Genomic DNA, 17,211 nt, shown 5'->3' with positions numbered 1-17,211 from the left:
AACTGCTTAAGGTAAACCCAGTTTCCTCTCAGACTTTAATAATCCCAGTAAATGTGTTAAAAACAGAAAAACAAATGTTTTTTGTCCATCGGTTTAACTTTGGCAAATCAAATCTTTTCATTTAACTCCAGTTCATGTTTAAATAATTACTAAATTAGTTGACGATTACTTCAATAATCGGTTACTCGCGATTGATCTGATCAATCGTTTCAGATGCCATAAAATGATCCAGTCCACAGCATGTGGCATTTTTTATCTATATAATATAGATGAATTGATTACTAAGTGGATCATTAGCTGCAGCTCTCCTCTCCTCTGAGTCGCTACGATAAATCTGGGTCATCGTCTCCAGTTGTTCTAATTTTGACTGTAATAGGAGAGTTTGGGCCAGTAGTTGTTTTCTTGCAGCTAAACTCTGGCTGCTTCAGCTTCATGCTCTGTTGTTTTTCCATTTCCCTGCAGATTTGAGCAGAAACCCAGGAAGCGGTACCGGGGTCGTCCTGAGCGTCCTGGGCCGTGTTCCCCAGCTCGATGTCAAACTCCCAGACGTGGTTCTGTCCAGGCTGCCGAGGAACTGAAGCACAGGAACAGACCAGTGAGCAAACGGCAGCTGCTTCTCTGATTTATCTACTAAAACTAATTTAATAAACACTCATATGAAATGTAGACATTTAAAGCTGCAGTGTCTAACTTTGATTAAAAAAGGGTTTTTGATGTATTTGTTAAAATTATAATTATTTCATGACAGAATGAGATAATCTGTGAAAAAAGTCGCAGAAACACACTACAGACAGAATCAACCAATCAGAGCCAGGAGGAGGGCCTTAGCGCTGTCAATCACTCTTGTGTTCGACCCCTCCTCCTTTCTCTCTGCGTTACAGCTAGCTAGCCACAGCATAGCCTGCTACAAATGCTAAGGCTAGTTAGCATAGCCACTGATGATATAAATGGTTTTCCTGTAACGATATGTTGATTCTCTACTATTAAAACATTTAGCAGCACGTACACGTGATTGATTGACAGCGATAAGATCCACCTCCTGGCTCTGATTGGTTGTTTTTCTGGATATTTTCACAGATTATTTGTTTTATTTCAAACTGTCACAACATGGTGGCAGTTTTAATAAATATGGAATAAAAAATATTTATGTAAAAGTTGCACACTGCATCTTAAACAACCTAATCAATAATTAATGAATACATCTGGAAATTAAACTCTTTGTTAGTCTAGAAACAAGCAGGCAGAGGGCGGCCTCACTGTGAACGTCTCCTCTCTGTCTCTGCGTCACGTCCTTGTTGATCCGGTTGTTCAGCGTTGTCGTCACCACGGCGCCGGTGCTGGAGGGCAGCGTTGTGGTTGCTATAGCAACCGTAGGCTGAGCAGCAGTTGTAGCGGCGGTAGCAGGAAGAGGTGTGGGTGTGGTCGGAGCGGCGGTAGCTGGCACGGTGGGCGGAGTTGTTGGGACAGTCGTTGCAGGCTGTGTGATTGGGGATCTGGTTGTCATAGCAACAGTAGAGGTAGCCATTGAGGTGGTTGCTATGACAGTGGTTGTCAAGGCAGCAGTAGTTTGGTAAGCGGTAGAGGAGACGGTGGTAGAAGCAGAGGTGGAGGTGGGAACAGTGGTTGTAGTGGGAACAGTGGTGGTGGGAACAGTGGTGGTGGGAACAGTGGTGGGAACAGTGGTTGTAGTGGGAACAGTGGTGGGAACAGTGGTGGTGGTGGGAACAGTGGTTGTAGTGGGAACAGTGGTGGGAACAGTGGTGGTGGTGGGAACAGTGGTGGTGGGAACGGTGGTGGGAACAGTGGTGGTGGTGGGAACAGTGGTAGGAACAGTGGTGGTGGTGGGAGTTGTAGTTCTGGGTCTGTGTGGCTCTAAAGTCACTCTGAGGATCCCTGGAGAAGAAAAAACCCAAACCTGTGAGCTGATGAACAGAACTCAGCAAACAGCCTGAAGTTACAGGTTTTGAGTTTTTTCAGACATTTATTTGAATAAAATTCTTCTTCATTGATTTCTTTAAAGGTTTAATCAGCTATCAGGACATTAACCTTTAACCTTTAACTGTCTAAAGGTTTAGTGGTCGGGTTCTGAGGAGTCAGAACTGGAGTCGTTACCTTTGCAGCTGCCATCTTTACACCGACACTTTGGAGAGGAAGGATTCAGGGAGCAGAACGGCCGAGTGTCTTTATCTGGACACAAACAGAGGAAACATCTTTAGAACTTTATCTGATAATAACTACATCACTCTGTGTCCAGGAAAAACATTCAGGTAGTTTAATGTTAAAATCTGGTGTCTCAGATTATTAATAATAAGTTTCACAGCTTTAAAACCGTCTGGATCTGAGAAACAGCAGCTTGGTTTCCTGCTTTAATCAAAGATCTTCTATGTCTGACAGGATGAAACCGTCAGTTAAATTTAAGAAGTAAAACTGGAGCTTCAGATTAAAATGGAGCTTCAGATTAAACTGGAGCTTCAGATTAAGCTGGGGCTTCAGATTAAACTTCAGGTGGAATTTTTACTTTATTCTTGTATTACTAAGACTGTATTCTTTTAACATTATGAGTTTATTTTCATAAAAATCTTATCCTGACTTTTATATTTGTTCACAGAGTTGACCTGAAATCAAAGCCCAAATAAACAGAAGCTGTAAAACTCGATGGTTAAACAAGATGGCCGCCCTGGCTGCGCTGACATCACTCTGATTTATGGAACACAAGGAGCAAATTGGTAGGAAAATATCCTGATTTTCCAAAAAATCAACCATAAAAAAACAAAAATTTGATTAATCAATCAAACAGATTGATCGCCCAGCTGTGGGCTGAGATAGTGATTTGCTTTGCTCTTTGATTTGGTCGTTACTAATCAGGTGATTTTTGAAGTTGGATGAATGTAATGTAATTTATTTTGTAAAGGAGTTTAAGACAAATGCTCACAGTGGTTTTGTCTCTGTTTTGTGCAGATGAATGAATGAGCGTTTGTGGTTTTGCAGTGTGAATCTCCGCTGAGCCTCACCGATGCAGGCGTAGCGCCCGTCGATGAACGTCAGCTTGAAGCCCAGGTGGCATTTACAGAAGAAGCTCCCGAACGTGTTGACGCACTTCCTGCGGCGCGGACAGGCGGCGCCCAGCGCGCACTCATCGATGTCTGAGGAGAGGCCAGCCGGCGGTGAGGAAACGGAAACCAAACCGGGTTCAACCCGCCCAGAACCCAACACTGACCCACACAGGAGCGGCGGTCCGGGCCCAGCCGTAACCCTGGAGACGGACAGGTGCACCGCACCTCGCCCTTCATCACCTCACAGCCATACTGGCAGTTGGCATGGAAACAGGTCCGCACATCTGAGAGCACAACATGAAAACGATTCAGGCAAGGAATCAGGAAACGGTAAATCGATTAATCACGATTAATCGGTTAACAAGATGTCAACTAGGCCTGTTGCAACAAGCAATAAATCAATTTATCAGTTAATTATATAATAATTTATATTTGCATGATTTCTCTTTCTTTCTACAAAAACGGTGATAAAAGCCTTCAGTCTTTTTAATTTTTTAGCAGCAGATGCATTGTTTGCTACAAATGATCGATGTTCAATAATGGGATGCTGTTAATCTATTTTAGTCTATAAAATTAATTATTTATTTACATCTTTTAACGTATTTCTAATATTGTACTAAAAAGGAAAATTAAAAAATTAGCAGAATGTGCAATTTTTGTCTGATTAACCAATTAATCATCAGAATAATCGATTAATCACCAGAATAACCAATTAATCGCCAGAATAATCGATTAATCGTCAGAATAATCGATTAATCGTCAGAATAATCGATTAATCACCAGGATAACCAATTAATCGCCAGAGTAATCGATGATTAATCGTCAGAATAATCGATTAATCGATAGCTAAAATGGTTGTCTGCGGCCTGAGTCGCAGCTGAAGGTCTGAAGGTCTCTCACTCCTGCAGCTGCCATCTGGCTGCAGGGCGAAGCCGTCCAGGCAGAAGCACTTGAAGCTGCCGGCCGTGTTCATGCAGCGGTGCTTACAGGGCCGCGGCTTCACTCCGCACTCGTTCAGGTCTGAAACACACCCACAGCACAGAGGTCAGAGGTCAAACGTCAGCCTGAGAGCTCCTCTTTTCTCTCCTTTCGCTCCTCATGTCGGCCTGTTGGATTAACCTCTGACCTCTGGCTCTGTTAATGACAGGAGGATTGAAACGTGTGTCTGCAGGTTGAGCCTCCTCATCCTCAGCAGGATGATGGTTAAACTGGGAATGAATCGTCTGCCAGAAACCAGTGGGTGCTTAAAGTCAGGATGTGAGTCACATTGAAGCCTCTAATCAGCAGATGGTGTGTTTCTGTGTGTGCGTGTGTGTGTGTGTGTGTGTGTGTGTGTGTGTGTGTGTGTGTGTGTGTGCGTGTGTGTTTGGGGAGCTGCAGGTACGACACGCTCTCACAGGTTAAACAGCCACTGCAGGAATGTGTCTGTCTGTCTGTCTGCTGCAGGAATCCAAACCTTCCCAACACGTCAAACCTGCGTTCACCTGGACGCTGCGTTACCTTGGTTACAGGCTTTTCCGGTGTATCCTGGGTGACATTTGCAGCTGTCTGGTCCAACGCAGTCTCCATGTTTGCAGCCCTGCTGACAATCAGCTACACACACAACACACCCACGCGCACACACACAGACACACACACACAGACACACGTCAGTGAACATGCGACGGGTCGGTCATGTATGAACTCGTCCAGCGGCTGACGCCGGATCGTTTCCCAGCGTCTAATCTTCCTGGAAGCTGCTGCTGTTCTACATGTTTTCGCTCATTAGCAGCGAAACCCAAACAGATTCCAGGAAATCCTTCGGGCTCGTTCCCGGGTCTCCAGGCGGGTTTCACATAAACGACCCGTCAGTCGGCGTGCGGTTTGTTTGGGTTTGTGTTGACAGACGTCCTGCCTCTGTTCCTCCACCGCAGACAGACCGGCTGCTGCTCCCTTCAGGTGGTCTGAACTGAACCGCACCAGGACTTCAGACGAGTCCCAACGCCAAGAACATCATCCATCTATCTCTGCAGGGCGACTGGGCAGGAGGAAGGTCACACCCTGAGGACAGGTTAGAGACCAATTCACCCAGCAGTCGTGTATCTGGACTGTGGGAGGAAGGTGGAGAACCCAGAGAGGGAACGTGCTAACTCAATGCAGAAAGACCCCAAAACAGGATTAGAACCTGCAACCCTCCAACTCCAAGGCCTCAGTGCCACCAGCTGCTCCACTTGCTGGTTCTTCCAGTATCAGTGTGTGGAAAACTGCAATCCCATCAGACAAGCATATCGATTTATCAGTGCAGATCTATAACTTTCATATCCGCCTGGCAGGTTTGGGAATCTTTGAGTCTGATATGAAGTAACTGGGAGGAATCTGAGTTAACCCTTCGTATTCATAGAGGTTTGGGGTCCACAGCCACCAACGAACACATGAAGTTTGCAAATATTTGATTCCATCTGAAAATGCCAATAACTGCCTGTTTTAATGACTCAAACACCAAATATACCTTAAAGTTCATTCATACGTGCAGTAGAAACTGTCTTAGCGCTACAGCAGAAGCTAACGAGGGCGTTTTGGCTGTAACACACCAGACCTTGGAGTTTAACATCTCTGATCTGCAGTCAGTTCAGCCAATCAGCTTCACAGAAAATAAACGTCGTTCCTGGACTGGATGCTTATCAAACACTAGCCAGTATCATGTAGCTCTGTGTTGAGGTATCTCAGCCTCCCAAACTGGATTTTTAAAAACATTTTCATCTGTGAGAAGATTCATAAATCGGCAGGTTTTCCAATCCGTGAATGAAGCCGAATGTAATCCAGAGATTTTTAGAAACAACAGAATAAATTATAACAGAAATATTTTTTCTTAATTAATCTTAAACATTTTATCAGATCTAGGTTGGTTTTGCTGCTGCTCATGATTCAATCATCTGTCTTCTGTTGTACTGCTCTGCAACAACCCCATGTCTAAAGTTTTATTGTTGACCGTTAAGCTTTAACTAGACCGTTTCCTCTGGTTGTCTCTGAGCTGCTGTGATCTCGTTTGGCCTCCAGGTCACTGAGGTCTGATGTAATCTAATGTCAAACTTCTGTTTATGAGCTCATCATCACTATTAATCAGTGTTTTACTGCCTTCCTGGATTTACTTTGTCTATTTTTATGCATTTAATTTGCTTTATAAATGAATCTTCCTTCCTTTATTTACTAATAATCTAATTTATTGCTGCGCTGTTGGTCATTTGCAAACACAACTCTGGTTTATCTCTTCAGCTTAGGAGCTTTTCATGCCTGAATGATTCCATAAATCAGAGTTGAGGTTGTAGGGAAATAATCTGAATGTTTGTCATAAATCATTCAGATAAACTCTGTTTACACTCTGATGATTCAGTAAATCCCCAGAGTTTGGTGTCGGATCTGGTCTGAATCATCCTGAACTTCCTGTCGCTGTGTTGTGGTGTCCTCACGTTGACACCGGCCCCGCCCCGTCCGCCTCCAGCCCCAGCAGCACTCCACGCCGTTGCCATAGTGACAGAGGCCGTCGGACAGCACCGCCTGGTCGGTCCAGCTGCAAACACAGACGCACACCAGTAAGCAGCGTGTTTGCGTTTCCTGCAGCTGGATTCATTAAAACGCGCTGATTAATTTCCTGCAGCGGGGTGAGTGTCTAGTCAAAGCCCGCCCCCCTTCAGCCCAGTTCCGCTCGGAGTGTTTGGTTAGCGTCAGCTCGGCTAGTCGAGACCAGCAGAGGAGCATCCTGACATCTCCAGTTTCCTGGAGCCTGTCCTGACATGAGGAGGCGGCGGCGCCTCGGCCTCCTGCGCATACTTTCCATCCCTCTGTTTGGTTTTCCTCTTTCGGTCTGGAGACCCAGAAACTCCCACTGCCTACAGAAACACTCTGCAGAAACACTCTGCCTACTGAAACACTCTGCAGAAACACTCTGCCTACTGAAACACTCTGCAGAAACACTCTGCCTACAGAAACACTCTGCAGAAATACTCTGCATACTGAAACACTCACTCTGCTCCAACTTTTCTACAGTTTCTTTCATAAAAACCATAAAAATCACGTTTTATTGTGGTTATAACTAAAAGCGTGAAAGGAAATTATTATTCTGACGATTAATCAGTCAAAATTATACATGCTGCACATTTTTAACACTTGAGTGTTTTATGCAACATTAGAAATACATTTAAAAATGCAAATTGGCAATTCAGTTTCATTTTTAAATAAGATGAAATAGCATTGTCTTAGTGAAAACTTGATAATTTGTAGCAAAATACGCATCTGCAGTTAAATATCAAAATATCAACATGTGAAAATCTCAGACCTTAACATCAATACAGAGACTGATCAAGAGATTAATAATCTGACAGAAAAAACTGCTTCACAGGGGATTTTACTTTTATTTTTACAGAATTTGAATCACATGAATCTAAAACTATACCACTGAGAACTTTTTTATATTTATAATCTTAAAAGCAACATATAACATGAAAAGCTCAGAACTTTCTGCTCAACTCAGTACGACCCAAAAAATAAACATTTTTACCAATAATCAATGAGAACTGGATAAAAAAGCTGCTTAGGAGATTTACTTTGCATAATCTGAACAGTGAAGCTAAAACTGTCACTGGAGGAGTTCTGACCGGAACATGTTTACAGACAAAGAAGGTTTTTTATTTTAAATGCAAAATGTTTATTTTTTGGGACTTTGTCTTATTTGCTGCTCTGACTGTGTTGTTCTTTCAGTAAATGTCCTTTTTGGAATCTGTATACTTCAGTTGGCAGTAAATAAATCACTAAGTTAGTTCACCATTATTTAAAAAATCGATTAATCTGCGATCACATTTTAAAAACAATTTTTTTTACAGCTGACGCAGTGAAGACTTTCTGTTCAGTAACTCTAATTATAAGACTGTATTTTTTATAATAATAATAAAAACATCAGTCTAACCAGTTCAACCAGTTAAAGTCACCAGAATGACCCACCTGTCATGGTCCAGACTCTGTCCCTGGATCAACATCCAGAACCCGGACAGGAGAACCAGAACCAGCATCCTCCTTCCTGAAGTTACAGAACAGGGAGGTTTTCCAGTCCCAGTGCTCCCAGTGCTCCCAGTGTTCATCCGGGGACAATCCAGTTTCCTGACATGCTGTGAAGCTCTAGCCGGTCAGACGAACCCTCCTGCTCTGTAGCCTACCCAGTTTAACCATTAAAACCAGTTAGAAACCAGCTCCATTCCTCCTCCGGGACTCTCCTCTCTGCCCGCTGAGCGCGCGCGCTCCGGTAGTCTCTCCTCGCGCCGCCTCTGATTGGTCGGTTGTTGGTACCGGTGAGAGTCGCGTGCCGCTCCGGGTTCAAACAAAGGAACTGGTTTGTTTTTGTTGTTTCCTCCCGGAAACGCGCCACCGCCGTCCGAACCCGGACAGAACATGCGGTTCCTCCGCAGCGAGGGCGGCCTGAAACCCGAACCCAGAGAGGGCGGTACCGGGAACCCTGGAGCCACCAGAACCCACCGCCCCGGGCCGCAGGACTCTGATCTGATCCAGAACCGCAGGCTGCTCTGTAATTCTGGAGACCAGAACCCTTCATCCGTCTTTATAGGTGATATTTATGAAACCCAGACCGGCTTTAATCTGGTAACGGAGTTCTAATCAGCACCTTTTGGGTCTCTTTTACTAGAAACACGGGTCGAGTTCATTTTTAGAACCCAAAAACAAAATGTTTCACTAATAAAGTCCAAAGGTCAGGCTTAGTGGGGCTGCAACGGTTATTTCAGTAATCAACTACTCTGACGATTAATCGGATAAAAAACCGGCCACATTCTTCAGACTTTCTGTTTCATCACTTGCGCCTTTTTTAATATAATATTAGAAATGTGCAAGATGCAAATAAACAAATAAATTCATTTTTAAACTAATCGATTACTAAATTAATTGATAATTATTTTGTACAAAAGATTGTTAATTATTTGTTCCAGCCCTTAAGTTTGTTTTTTCTTTATCTAGGTGTTTCATGTGTAATGCCTTTTTCTTCCACTGGGTGGCTTCTTGTTTATACTTCACTTATGGACATGAGCATTCAGTGGGGCGGCTCTCAAGGCAGATTTGTTACCTCTTTATATCGTGTGCGTCCATTGAATGTAAGTGGTACTGTTGATGTCTAAGAGCTGTATTTGTATATTGTCTTGTCGAATGTTATGGTCGCTTAGTGTGGTTTGTTCGTATTATGCAGAGCTAGAGTTAACTGTTTAGGTTAAGCTAATAAGCTCAGTTAATTAGACGCAGCTGTCGCTGGTGTTGCAATTTCCGACTGAAATGCCGTGTTTCTCTTGTATGTTTTGTAGTGTTACGCTATTATCGGTCGGATTGGTTGTTATTTAAGTGTAGAGCATTTACAGACAGATACTCATGGTTTGTATTTGTTTGTCTTTATAGGAAACCACACATACTCACATCTACACACACGCATGCACCCATACACACATAATCTCATCTACAAGCGCACCCCCTCGACTCCTGCCTGTTATATGCATGGATGAAGCTGGAAGTTTATTAAAGTCATGTTAAGTCTAATTCTGGACTCGGACGTTCTCTCCTTTCAATAACTCACCTCAACATATATAACAGCTGTCCTAACCCGACGCCTGGAGTGATTGCTTATCCACAACAAAATCAGCTTCAGCCTTTAATACATATTTCAATAACTGATTTATCACAATCATTTTAACGCCGACTAAACACTTGGTAAAAAGTTATCTATCTAAAAACGTTCTGCTGATGACTGATGATGCACCGGCGACTGTAGAAAGGAACAGCTCACTTCAAACAAGACAAACTCTCCAGATGAAGACAGAAATAACTTTCTATAGAACTAAAGCAGACAATGTTAATGTTAGCATAAAGAGGCAAACACTGAAGCTTTGAGCCACAAATACTTTCAATACAGAAAGTTAGACAAAAATAGAGAAATTAGTTAATTCTGCTGAGAAAAGAGACTCAATAAAACATGAATATCGGGTCTGGCAGTAGCTGGATCCATGTCTGTATCCAGGAAAGAGACACGGCTGAACCAGGAGAACTTTCTATGAGAAAAGAGAGTTTACAGAACTGATGCACCATCGGCTTTATGAAAGGGACAACAATGAGTCTGGAGTATTAATATGATATGAAATAAACAAAAATAGAGAAGAAATCAACAGAAACACCAAATCACTGAACCAGGAGAACTTTCAGTGGGATCACAAACTAAAGAAACGTTTAAGGATCGAAACATACCTTCACCAAAACATAAAATATTTAAATCAGTTTTCATTTTATAGACTGATGTAGAAGATCAGTTCTCATGATAAATAAAAACGGATAAACTTTTTTAAAACCTGCCTTTTTAGGAAAGAATCAGAATATTATTTAAAAATGTAAATATTCCCTCTAAAATTGTTCTTAATAGATGAAGTTCTTGTTCTTGTGTTTTAAACTGAGATTATTCAACAGTTTTGCTGCTCAAACGATTCAGTGGCGCCACCAGCAGATGGATGTGGGAAATGCCCCCATAATTTAAATTTACCCCCCTATTGTCTCCTCTGGTCTGACATTCATGTTACATTTTTTAGGAATATAAATAAAAATCCTCCAAAATCTGAAAGAAAACTCAAGAGGACAGAAAATGATTTTATGGATGTTTGATCTCTTCAGAAACTTTTCTAATGCTCAGTTAAAGGCAATTAAAGCTAATTCAGGAGCTACCAATGAGTTTTATTTTCATAAAATATAAAGTTTCATGCCTTAATTTATTAACTTCATGTCAAGAAATGAATAAATATTTTAATTCCCTCTCATTTTTAAACGGAGTAAAACTCGCCATGCAGTGACAGTTCCCACCAGCAGAGGGCGGTGTTGGTTCATCCCTGGATTCGTCACTTCGGGTTGAGTTTCCTCCTCTTCCTCNCAATAACTCACCTCAACATATATAACAGCTGTCCTAACCCGACGCCTGGAGTGATTGCTTATCCACAACAAAATCAGCTTCAGCCTTTAATACATTTTGGTCCTTCGAGCCGGATACAAGCAACCACTACAGTCAATATGGCAAGGTCACATGAGAGGAGCGTGAGAGACATAAACCGTCCACAAAGATCGAGGCATATGCCATCACATCTCCAGAATTACGAGGTCAGCTATACACCAAGGCACCACATTACAGGGGAGGAGCAGCCAGCTTCATCTGAAGTACTCAGACATCTTCAAAGCATGAGAGAGGAAAGTGAACGACTACACAGAGAGGTCCAGCGTCTTACAGACATAATCCAGCAATCTCATGGACAAGACTCAAATCCTCAGTCACAGTCTAAGCGCAGAGAAGAGGATACATCTACTGCACCAGCACCTATAAGTAAGCCGACGCCATCTAGTGGCCACACAAGCCCACGTCAGGCAGTAAGTGCCCCATCGGTGATTAATGATGCTCCTCCACTTCCACAAAGCCACCGACGTGATTCCGTTGAGGATCTTGACCGCTGCTTGCAGGAGGTAGGATTAATCAGCAAAGATGACATTTCTCCAGTAACAACTCGAAGCTCATCTCCCTTCTCCCAAGACAAGCCTATGGATTTCGATATTGATAATCGTCCGGAACCAGAGTCATCACATCAAAGAGAGTGTAAATCACACCATAAAGCTTGTGATAAATCATGTGATAGCAAAAGGCCACATTTTAAAGCAGCATCCAACTCTGATGTCAAGTATGATCCCAACTATGAGGATGATTACGACCGCTATAATGAGCCCTATCACCATGGTGATGGATTTCACCGTTATTATGGTGTCTCTCCATTTAAGTCAAATCATCCAGACCACGGTGATGAATATCGCCCTAAGAAGCCCAACCGACCAAGTAGTCCAAGCGCTCGCCATGACAGCCTCTACTATGGACATGAAGGGGGACAATCTTCTGATTACAGGGACCACCATGATAATTACTATGCATCACGCTATGGATGTGACAGAGAGAGAAGTAGGGGAGGCAGATACTCATCTGACCGCCAACATTCCCCCCACGGAGACCCTTCCTATGGTAAACCCTCAGCGCTAGAGTTCTACCATGGTCCCAAACCGACTATCCCTTACTTCAAGTCCGAAGACCCACGTGAGTTTGCCAGGTTGAAACTAGCTCTTGACAACTTACTCCCATATGATGCTCCAGAGCACTTTAAGTTTCAAATACTCACAGATCATCTCAAATGCGAAGAGGCGCTACTTATAGCTGACTCATACAGTAACAGTCCTCTCCCATTTACAGACACTTTAAGAGCGCTCACTGAGATGTATGGTCAACCGCAGCAGCTAGCGCTAAAGAGGATTTCTGATCTGATGGATGGACCTAATATCCGACCTGGGGACATTAAAGCATTTAAATCCTTTGCCCTTCAAGTTCGTGCCTTAGTAGGAATGCTGCAGCAACTTGGACGTCAAGGATGGACAGAACTGAGATGTGCATCACATGTTTCTCGTCTCCTAGTGAAGTTGCCACATGACCTAAGAGCACACTTTCATAGATTTGTGAATCCTGTTCATAATCCAGTTCCAACCCTGCTTGATCTGGCCGACTGGCTTGAGTACGAAGTACAAGTTCAAGTTTGTGGCGATCAATACATCAGTACCTCCACTGGAGAGAGACAAGCTCCGCCCAAGAGCCGACGTCCTGACTACAAATCACAAAGATCTACAGCGATTCTACTTGGCAGTCAGTCTCCTCAGTCAAAGATGAAATCAGATAAGACTCCAGCTGTGAGAGAGATCTCTCAGGACAAGCCAAAGAAATACTGTCCCTTCTGTGATACAGAACTTCATTATTTGAATCAATGCAATAATTTCAAAATCCTGTCAGTAGAGCAGAGGACAGAGTGGATTAAATCGAATAGTCGATGCTGGCGCTGTGGTCGGGAACACCAGGCTGCCAGGTGCAATCTCAAAGCCAAGTGCAAACAGTGTGAGAGGAAGCATCTGGATGTCCTGCATGATGTTAATACCAACCAAATGAGCATAGCACATGGTGAACATCAAGCACCTCAATCAAGCACATGCCTAGTGAGTTCCGTTTCAGAGACGCTGTACATTGATCGGCCAGCTAGGAGTAACCAAGTATTACTGAAGCTGTGCCGTGTCATCATCCAGAGCGGTCCGAATGTACTGGAGACCTACGCAATACTGGATGATGGGTCAGAGCGTACAATACTCCTACATAGTGCTGCTCTTAGCCTGGGTCTCCAAGGGAAGCCTGAAGATCTCACGCTCCGTACCGTCCGGCAAGAAGTCTGCACCATTCACGGTGCCACTGTCTCCTTTTCAGTTGCTCCTGCTTCACAGCCTAACAAGTCATACCAGGTCAACAAAGCGTTCACAGCCAAACAGTTAAACTTAGCCTGCCATACCTACCCAGTTGAAGCTCTGCAAGAAAAATATCGCCATCTCAGAGACATTCCACTGTCATCCATTAAAGGTGTCCATCCACTTCTGCTGATTGGGTCAGATTGCCCACATCTGGTTACTCCAGTGGAACCAGTACGTCTCGGTCCACCAGGTGGACCTGCAGCAGTTCATACTAGGCTAGGTTGGACTCTACAAGGCCCCACAAGTTTGTTAAGCCATCAACTGTCTCCACAGCAGTGCCTCTTCACTAAGTGCAATCCACCAGAAACAGAGCTTCTAAGTCATGTGGAAAAGTTGTGGCAGCTAGATACGCTGCCCTACAGGAGTGAACGGTTGGTCACTCGGTCAAGAGAAGATTTGGAGGCAGTCCGCATACTGGAAGATAAGACCACCAGAGTAATGGTCGATGGTGTGAACAGGTACGCAACGCCGATGTTATGGAAACGGAACCTACCCCCCCTCCATGCACCAAAGGAGGCAGTCTTACCACAGCTGCGTGGGACAGAAAAACGGCTAATAAAAGACCTGGAGAAAGCTACCATTTATTCTAAAGAAATCCACAAGCTCATTGATGCCGGTTATGTCAAAGCCATATCCCCAACCAAGGCAAAGGAGAGCAACCATTCATGGTTCATTCCACACCACATTGTTCAACACAATGGGAAGTATCGAATAGTCTTCAATTGCTCCTTCATCTTTAATGAGCAGAGCATCAATGAACATCTTCTTCCTGGCCCTACACTTGGAGCCAGTCTTCTGGGAGTTCTTCTTAGGTTCCGAGAACACCCCGTAGCGATCAGCAGTGATGTGAAGGGAATGTTTCATCAGGTGCGCCTGTTGGATGAAGATAAACCCTTCCTTCGTTTCCTGTGGAGAGATGTTAAAGTGGACCAGGAACCCACTATCTATGAGTGGCAAGTGCTCCCCTTTGGGACAATGTGCAGTCCATGTTGTGCTACCTTCGCACTACAAAATCATGTCCAAAAACACACTGCACCAGAAGAGGATGCCCGCCAATCAGTAGAACATTGTTTCTATGTTGATAACTGTCTGCAGAGTCTTCAGTCAGAGAACCAGGCCAAACAGCTGGTGAATCGGCTGCACACAGTGCTACTGGAAGGTGGATTCGAGCTCAGAGAATGGGCTAGCAATGTTCCTGCTGTCATCAAACATTTACCCAAAGAATCAAGATCAGAGAGCAGCACCCTTTGGTTCACACAACAAACAGCTAATCCTCAAGAACGCACACTTGGACTGTTGTGGCAGTGTAAGTCAGACACACTCTGCTATAAGCAGCACAACCGTGACTGTCTTGAACCAACTATGCGCAACATTTACCGTCTTCTTGCCCAACAATACGATCCTCTGGGATACATTATTCCATATACGACCAGAGCTAAGATCATTGTACAACGCCTTTGGGACAAGAAGAGAGGTTGGGATGATCCCAATCTCCCTGAAGATCTGCTCCAAGCTTGGAAGGTATGGGAAGAAGAGCTTCCACAATTGTCTCAGATTGCCTTACCCAGATGCTACACTGACCATAACACAGATTGTAGTACCTCCAGTCAGATCATCCATGTGTTTTGCGACGCATCTGAACGTGCTTATGGGTCAGTGGCGTATCTGCGCAGTGACAATGGGGATGGAAAGGTACAAGTTGCATTCTTAGCTGCTAGATCCAGAGTTTCTCCCAAGAAGCAGCTATCGATACCTCGACTCGAGTTATGTGGCGCTTTAACTGGAGCACAGTTAGCCTCGGTGCTGCTGAAAGAACTCACCATCAAGATCCAGAATGTGGTATACTGGACTGATTCCACCACAGTACTCAACTGGCTCAAATCCAATTCCTGCAGATATAAAGTGTTTGTAGGCACAAGGGTTGCAGAGATTCAGGAATTATCAGATGTCAGATCCTGGCATTACATCGATTCTGCCTCCAACCCAGCAGACGATATCACCAGAGGGAAAACCTTAGCCCAACTGACTGAAAAAAGTCGCTGGAATCATGGACCATCCTTCCTCCTGCAGGCATCTGACCAGTGGCCGGAATCACCAACTGACCACCTTATTGAGGAAACAGAGGAGCTGAGGAGCCCAGTATTCTGTGGTCTAATCAGCTCACCACAACTAACTCTTCCTGACATTCAGCAGTTTAACACCTTTCAAGAGCTACTAGAAGCAACAGCAAAAGCACTTGACGGGACGACCATTAACAAATCTCCCACTGCTGATGACTATCACAACGCTGAGTTAGCCCTTTTCAGACAGGCTCAGATGGATAACTTCCCAGAAGAAATGATGTTACTTAAATCCGGAAAGGCTCTTCCATCTACCAGTAGAGTGCTTACACTCGCCCCTGAATATGATCAGATTTCAGATCTAATCCGTGTTGGAGGGAGGCTTCGCCGATGTGAAGGCCTAGGCTCAGATGTGCTCCATCCCATTCTACTTTCATCCTCTCACCCTGTCTCCAAACTACTGATTCAGCATTATGACAAACAGCTGAATCATCCTGGAGCAGAGCGTGTTTTTGCTGAGCTACGAAGAAAATACTGGCTACTTAGAGGGAGAGAAGCTATCAGGAAGCACCAGCATAACTGTGTGGATTGTAGGAAATGGCGAGGCAGTCCTCAAGTCCCAAGGATGGCAGATCTGCCACCATCCAGTTTGAGGCTTTTCCAACCACCTTTCTATTCTACAGGGGTGGACTGCTTTGGTCCAATGATAGTAAAAGTGGGACGACGCAACGAAAAGAGGTGGGGTATCCTGTATAAGTGCCTTACCACCCGAGCTGTCCATCTAGATCTCCTCCCAAATATGGACACCGATTCATTCCTCATGTCACTCCGACGTTTTATAGCTCGAAGAGGAAAACCCCATGAGATCCTATCGGACCAAGGAACTAATTTCAAAGGAGGAGATAAAGAACTTCAAGAAGCTTTCAGTGCCCTGGAACAATCAGTGAAGGACCAACTTGCCGCTCAACAGATTCACTTCCGTTTTAATCCTCCAAATGCTCCGCATTTTGGTGGGTCTTGGGAGCGAGAAGTTAGATCAGTAAAGAACACCCTCCGGATAGCTCTTGGAGTTCAGGCTGTACCAGAGGAGGTGTTACAAACAGTCCTCATTGAGATAGAGGGTATTCTCAACTCTAGGCCCTTGGGCTACGTTTCTTCTGATCTGGCCGATCCAGACCCAGTTACGCCCAACTGTTTGTTGATGGGGCGACCAGACTCCTCCCTTCCACAAGTAGTCTATCCCGAGTCTACACTTTTAAGTCGAAAAAGGTGGCGACATTCTCAGGTTTTAACAGATCACTTCTGGAAACATTACATTCGCCATTTCCTTCCAACATTACAAGCCAGACAGAAATGGCAAACAGAAAAGGATGACATCACGGTGGGCACTATAGTGCTTATTGTTGACCAGCAGATACCAAGAGCCCTCTGGCAAGTAGGGAAAGTAACAAGCGTCATACCTGGAGCAGATGGACGCGTGAGGACAGCTATGATTCAAGTTAAAGGCAGGACCTACACTCGGCCAGTTGCTCGCATCATAAAGCTACCAGCCTTACCTCAAGATGAACAAGACACTTAGTGGTCAAATTTGCATCTCAAATTTGGGGGCGGCTGTACAAAAGATTGTTAATTATTTGTTCCAGCCCTTAAGTTTGTTTTTTCTTTATCTAGGTGTTTCATGTGTAATGCCTTTTTCTTCCACTGGGTGGCTTCTTGTTTATACT

At 44.1% G+C, this 17,211-nt stretch overlaps 1 protein-coding gene across 2 annotated transcripts in view; it reads right to left on the bottom strand.

Annotated features, from left to right (window-relative positions):
• Window positions 1-8,868, bottom strand: part of LOC103149089 (nephronectin) — a 10,895-nt gene extending 2,027 nt beyond the window's left edge. The window contains exons 1-10 of one of the 2 annotated variants that reach the window (XM_016679691.1): window positions 8,028-8,867; window positions 6,500-6,600; window positions 4,554-4,646; window positions 3,954-4,073; window positions 3,218-3,337; window positions 3,012-3,143; window positions 2,113-2,187; window positions 1,843-1,893; window positions 1,258-1,752; window positions 491-574 (exon numbers count right to left, since the gene is read on the bottom strand). In XM_016679691.1, coding sequence (XP_016535177.1) covers window positions 491-574; window positions 1,258-1,752; window positions 1,843-1,893; window positions 2,113-2,187; window positions 3,012-3,143; window positions 3,218-3,337; window positions 3,954-4,073; window positions 4,554-4,646; window positions 6,500-6,600; window positions 8,028-8,164 — 1,408 coding nt within the window. In that variant the 5' untranslated portion in view covers window positions 8,165-8,867. Of the gene's footprint in view, window positions 1-490; window positions 575-1,257; window positions 1,894-2,112; window positions 2,188-3,011; window positions 3,144-3,217; window positions 3,338-3,953; window positions 4,074-4,553; window positions 4,647-6,499; window positions 6,601-8,027 lie in introns of both variants that reach the window. The other variant, XM_007568106.2, reaches the window with a different exon arrangement.
• Between the last annotated feature and the right edge of the window lie 8,343 nt (window positions 8,869-17,211).

The sequence above is a fragment of the Poecilia formosa genome, unplaced genomic scaffold (assembly GCF_000485575.1).
Source record: "Poecilia formosa unplaced genomic scaffold, Poecilia_formosa-5.1.2 Scaffold217, whole genome shotgun sequence".
NCBI classification, from domain to species: domain Eukaryota; kingdom Metazoa; phylum Chordata; class Actinopteri; order Cyprinodontiformes; family Poeciliidae; genus Poecilia; species Poecilia formosa.
This window is presented reverse-complemented; position numbering and strand designations above follow the sequence as displayed.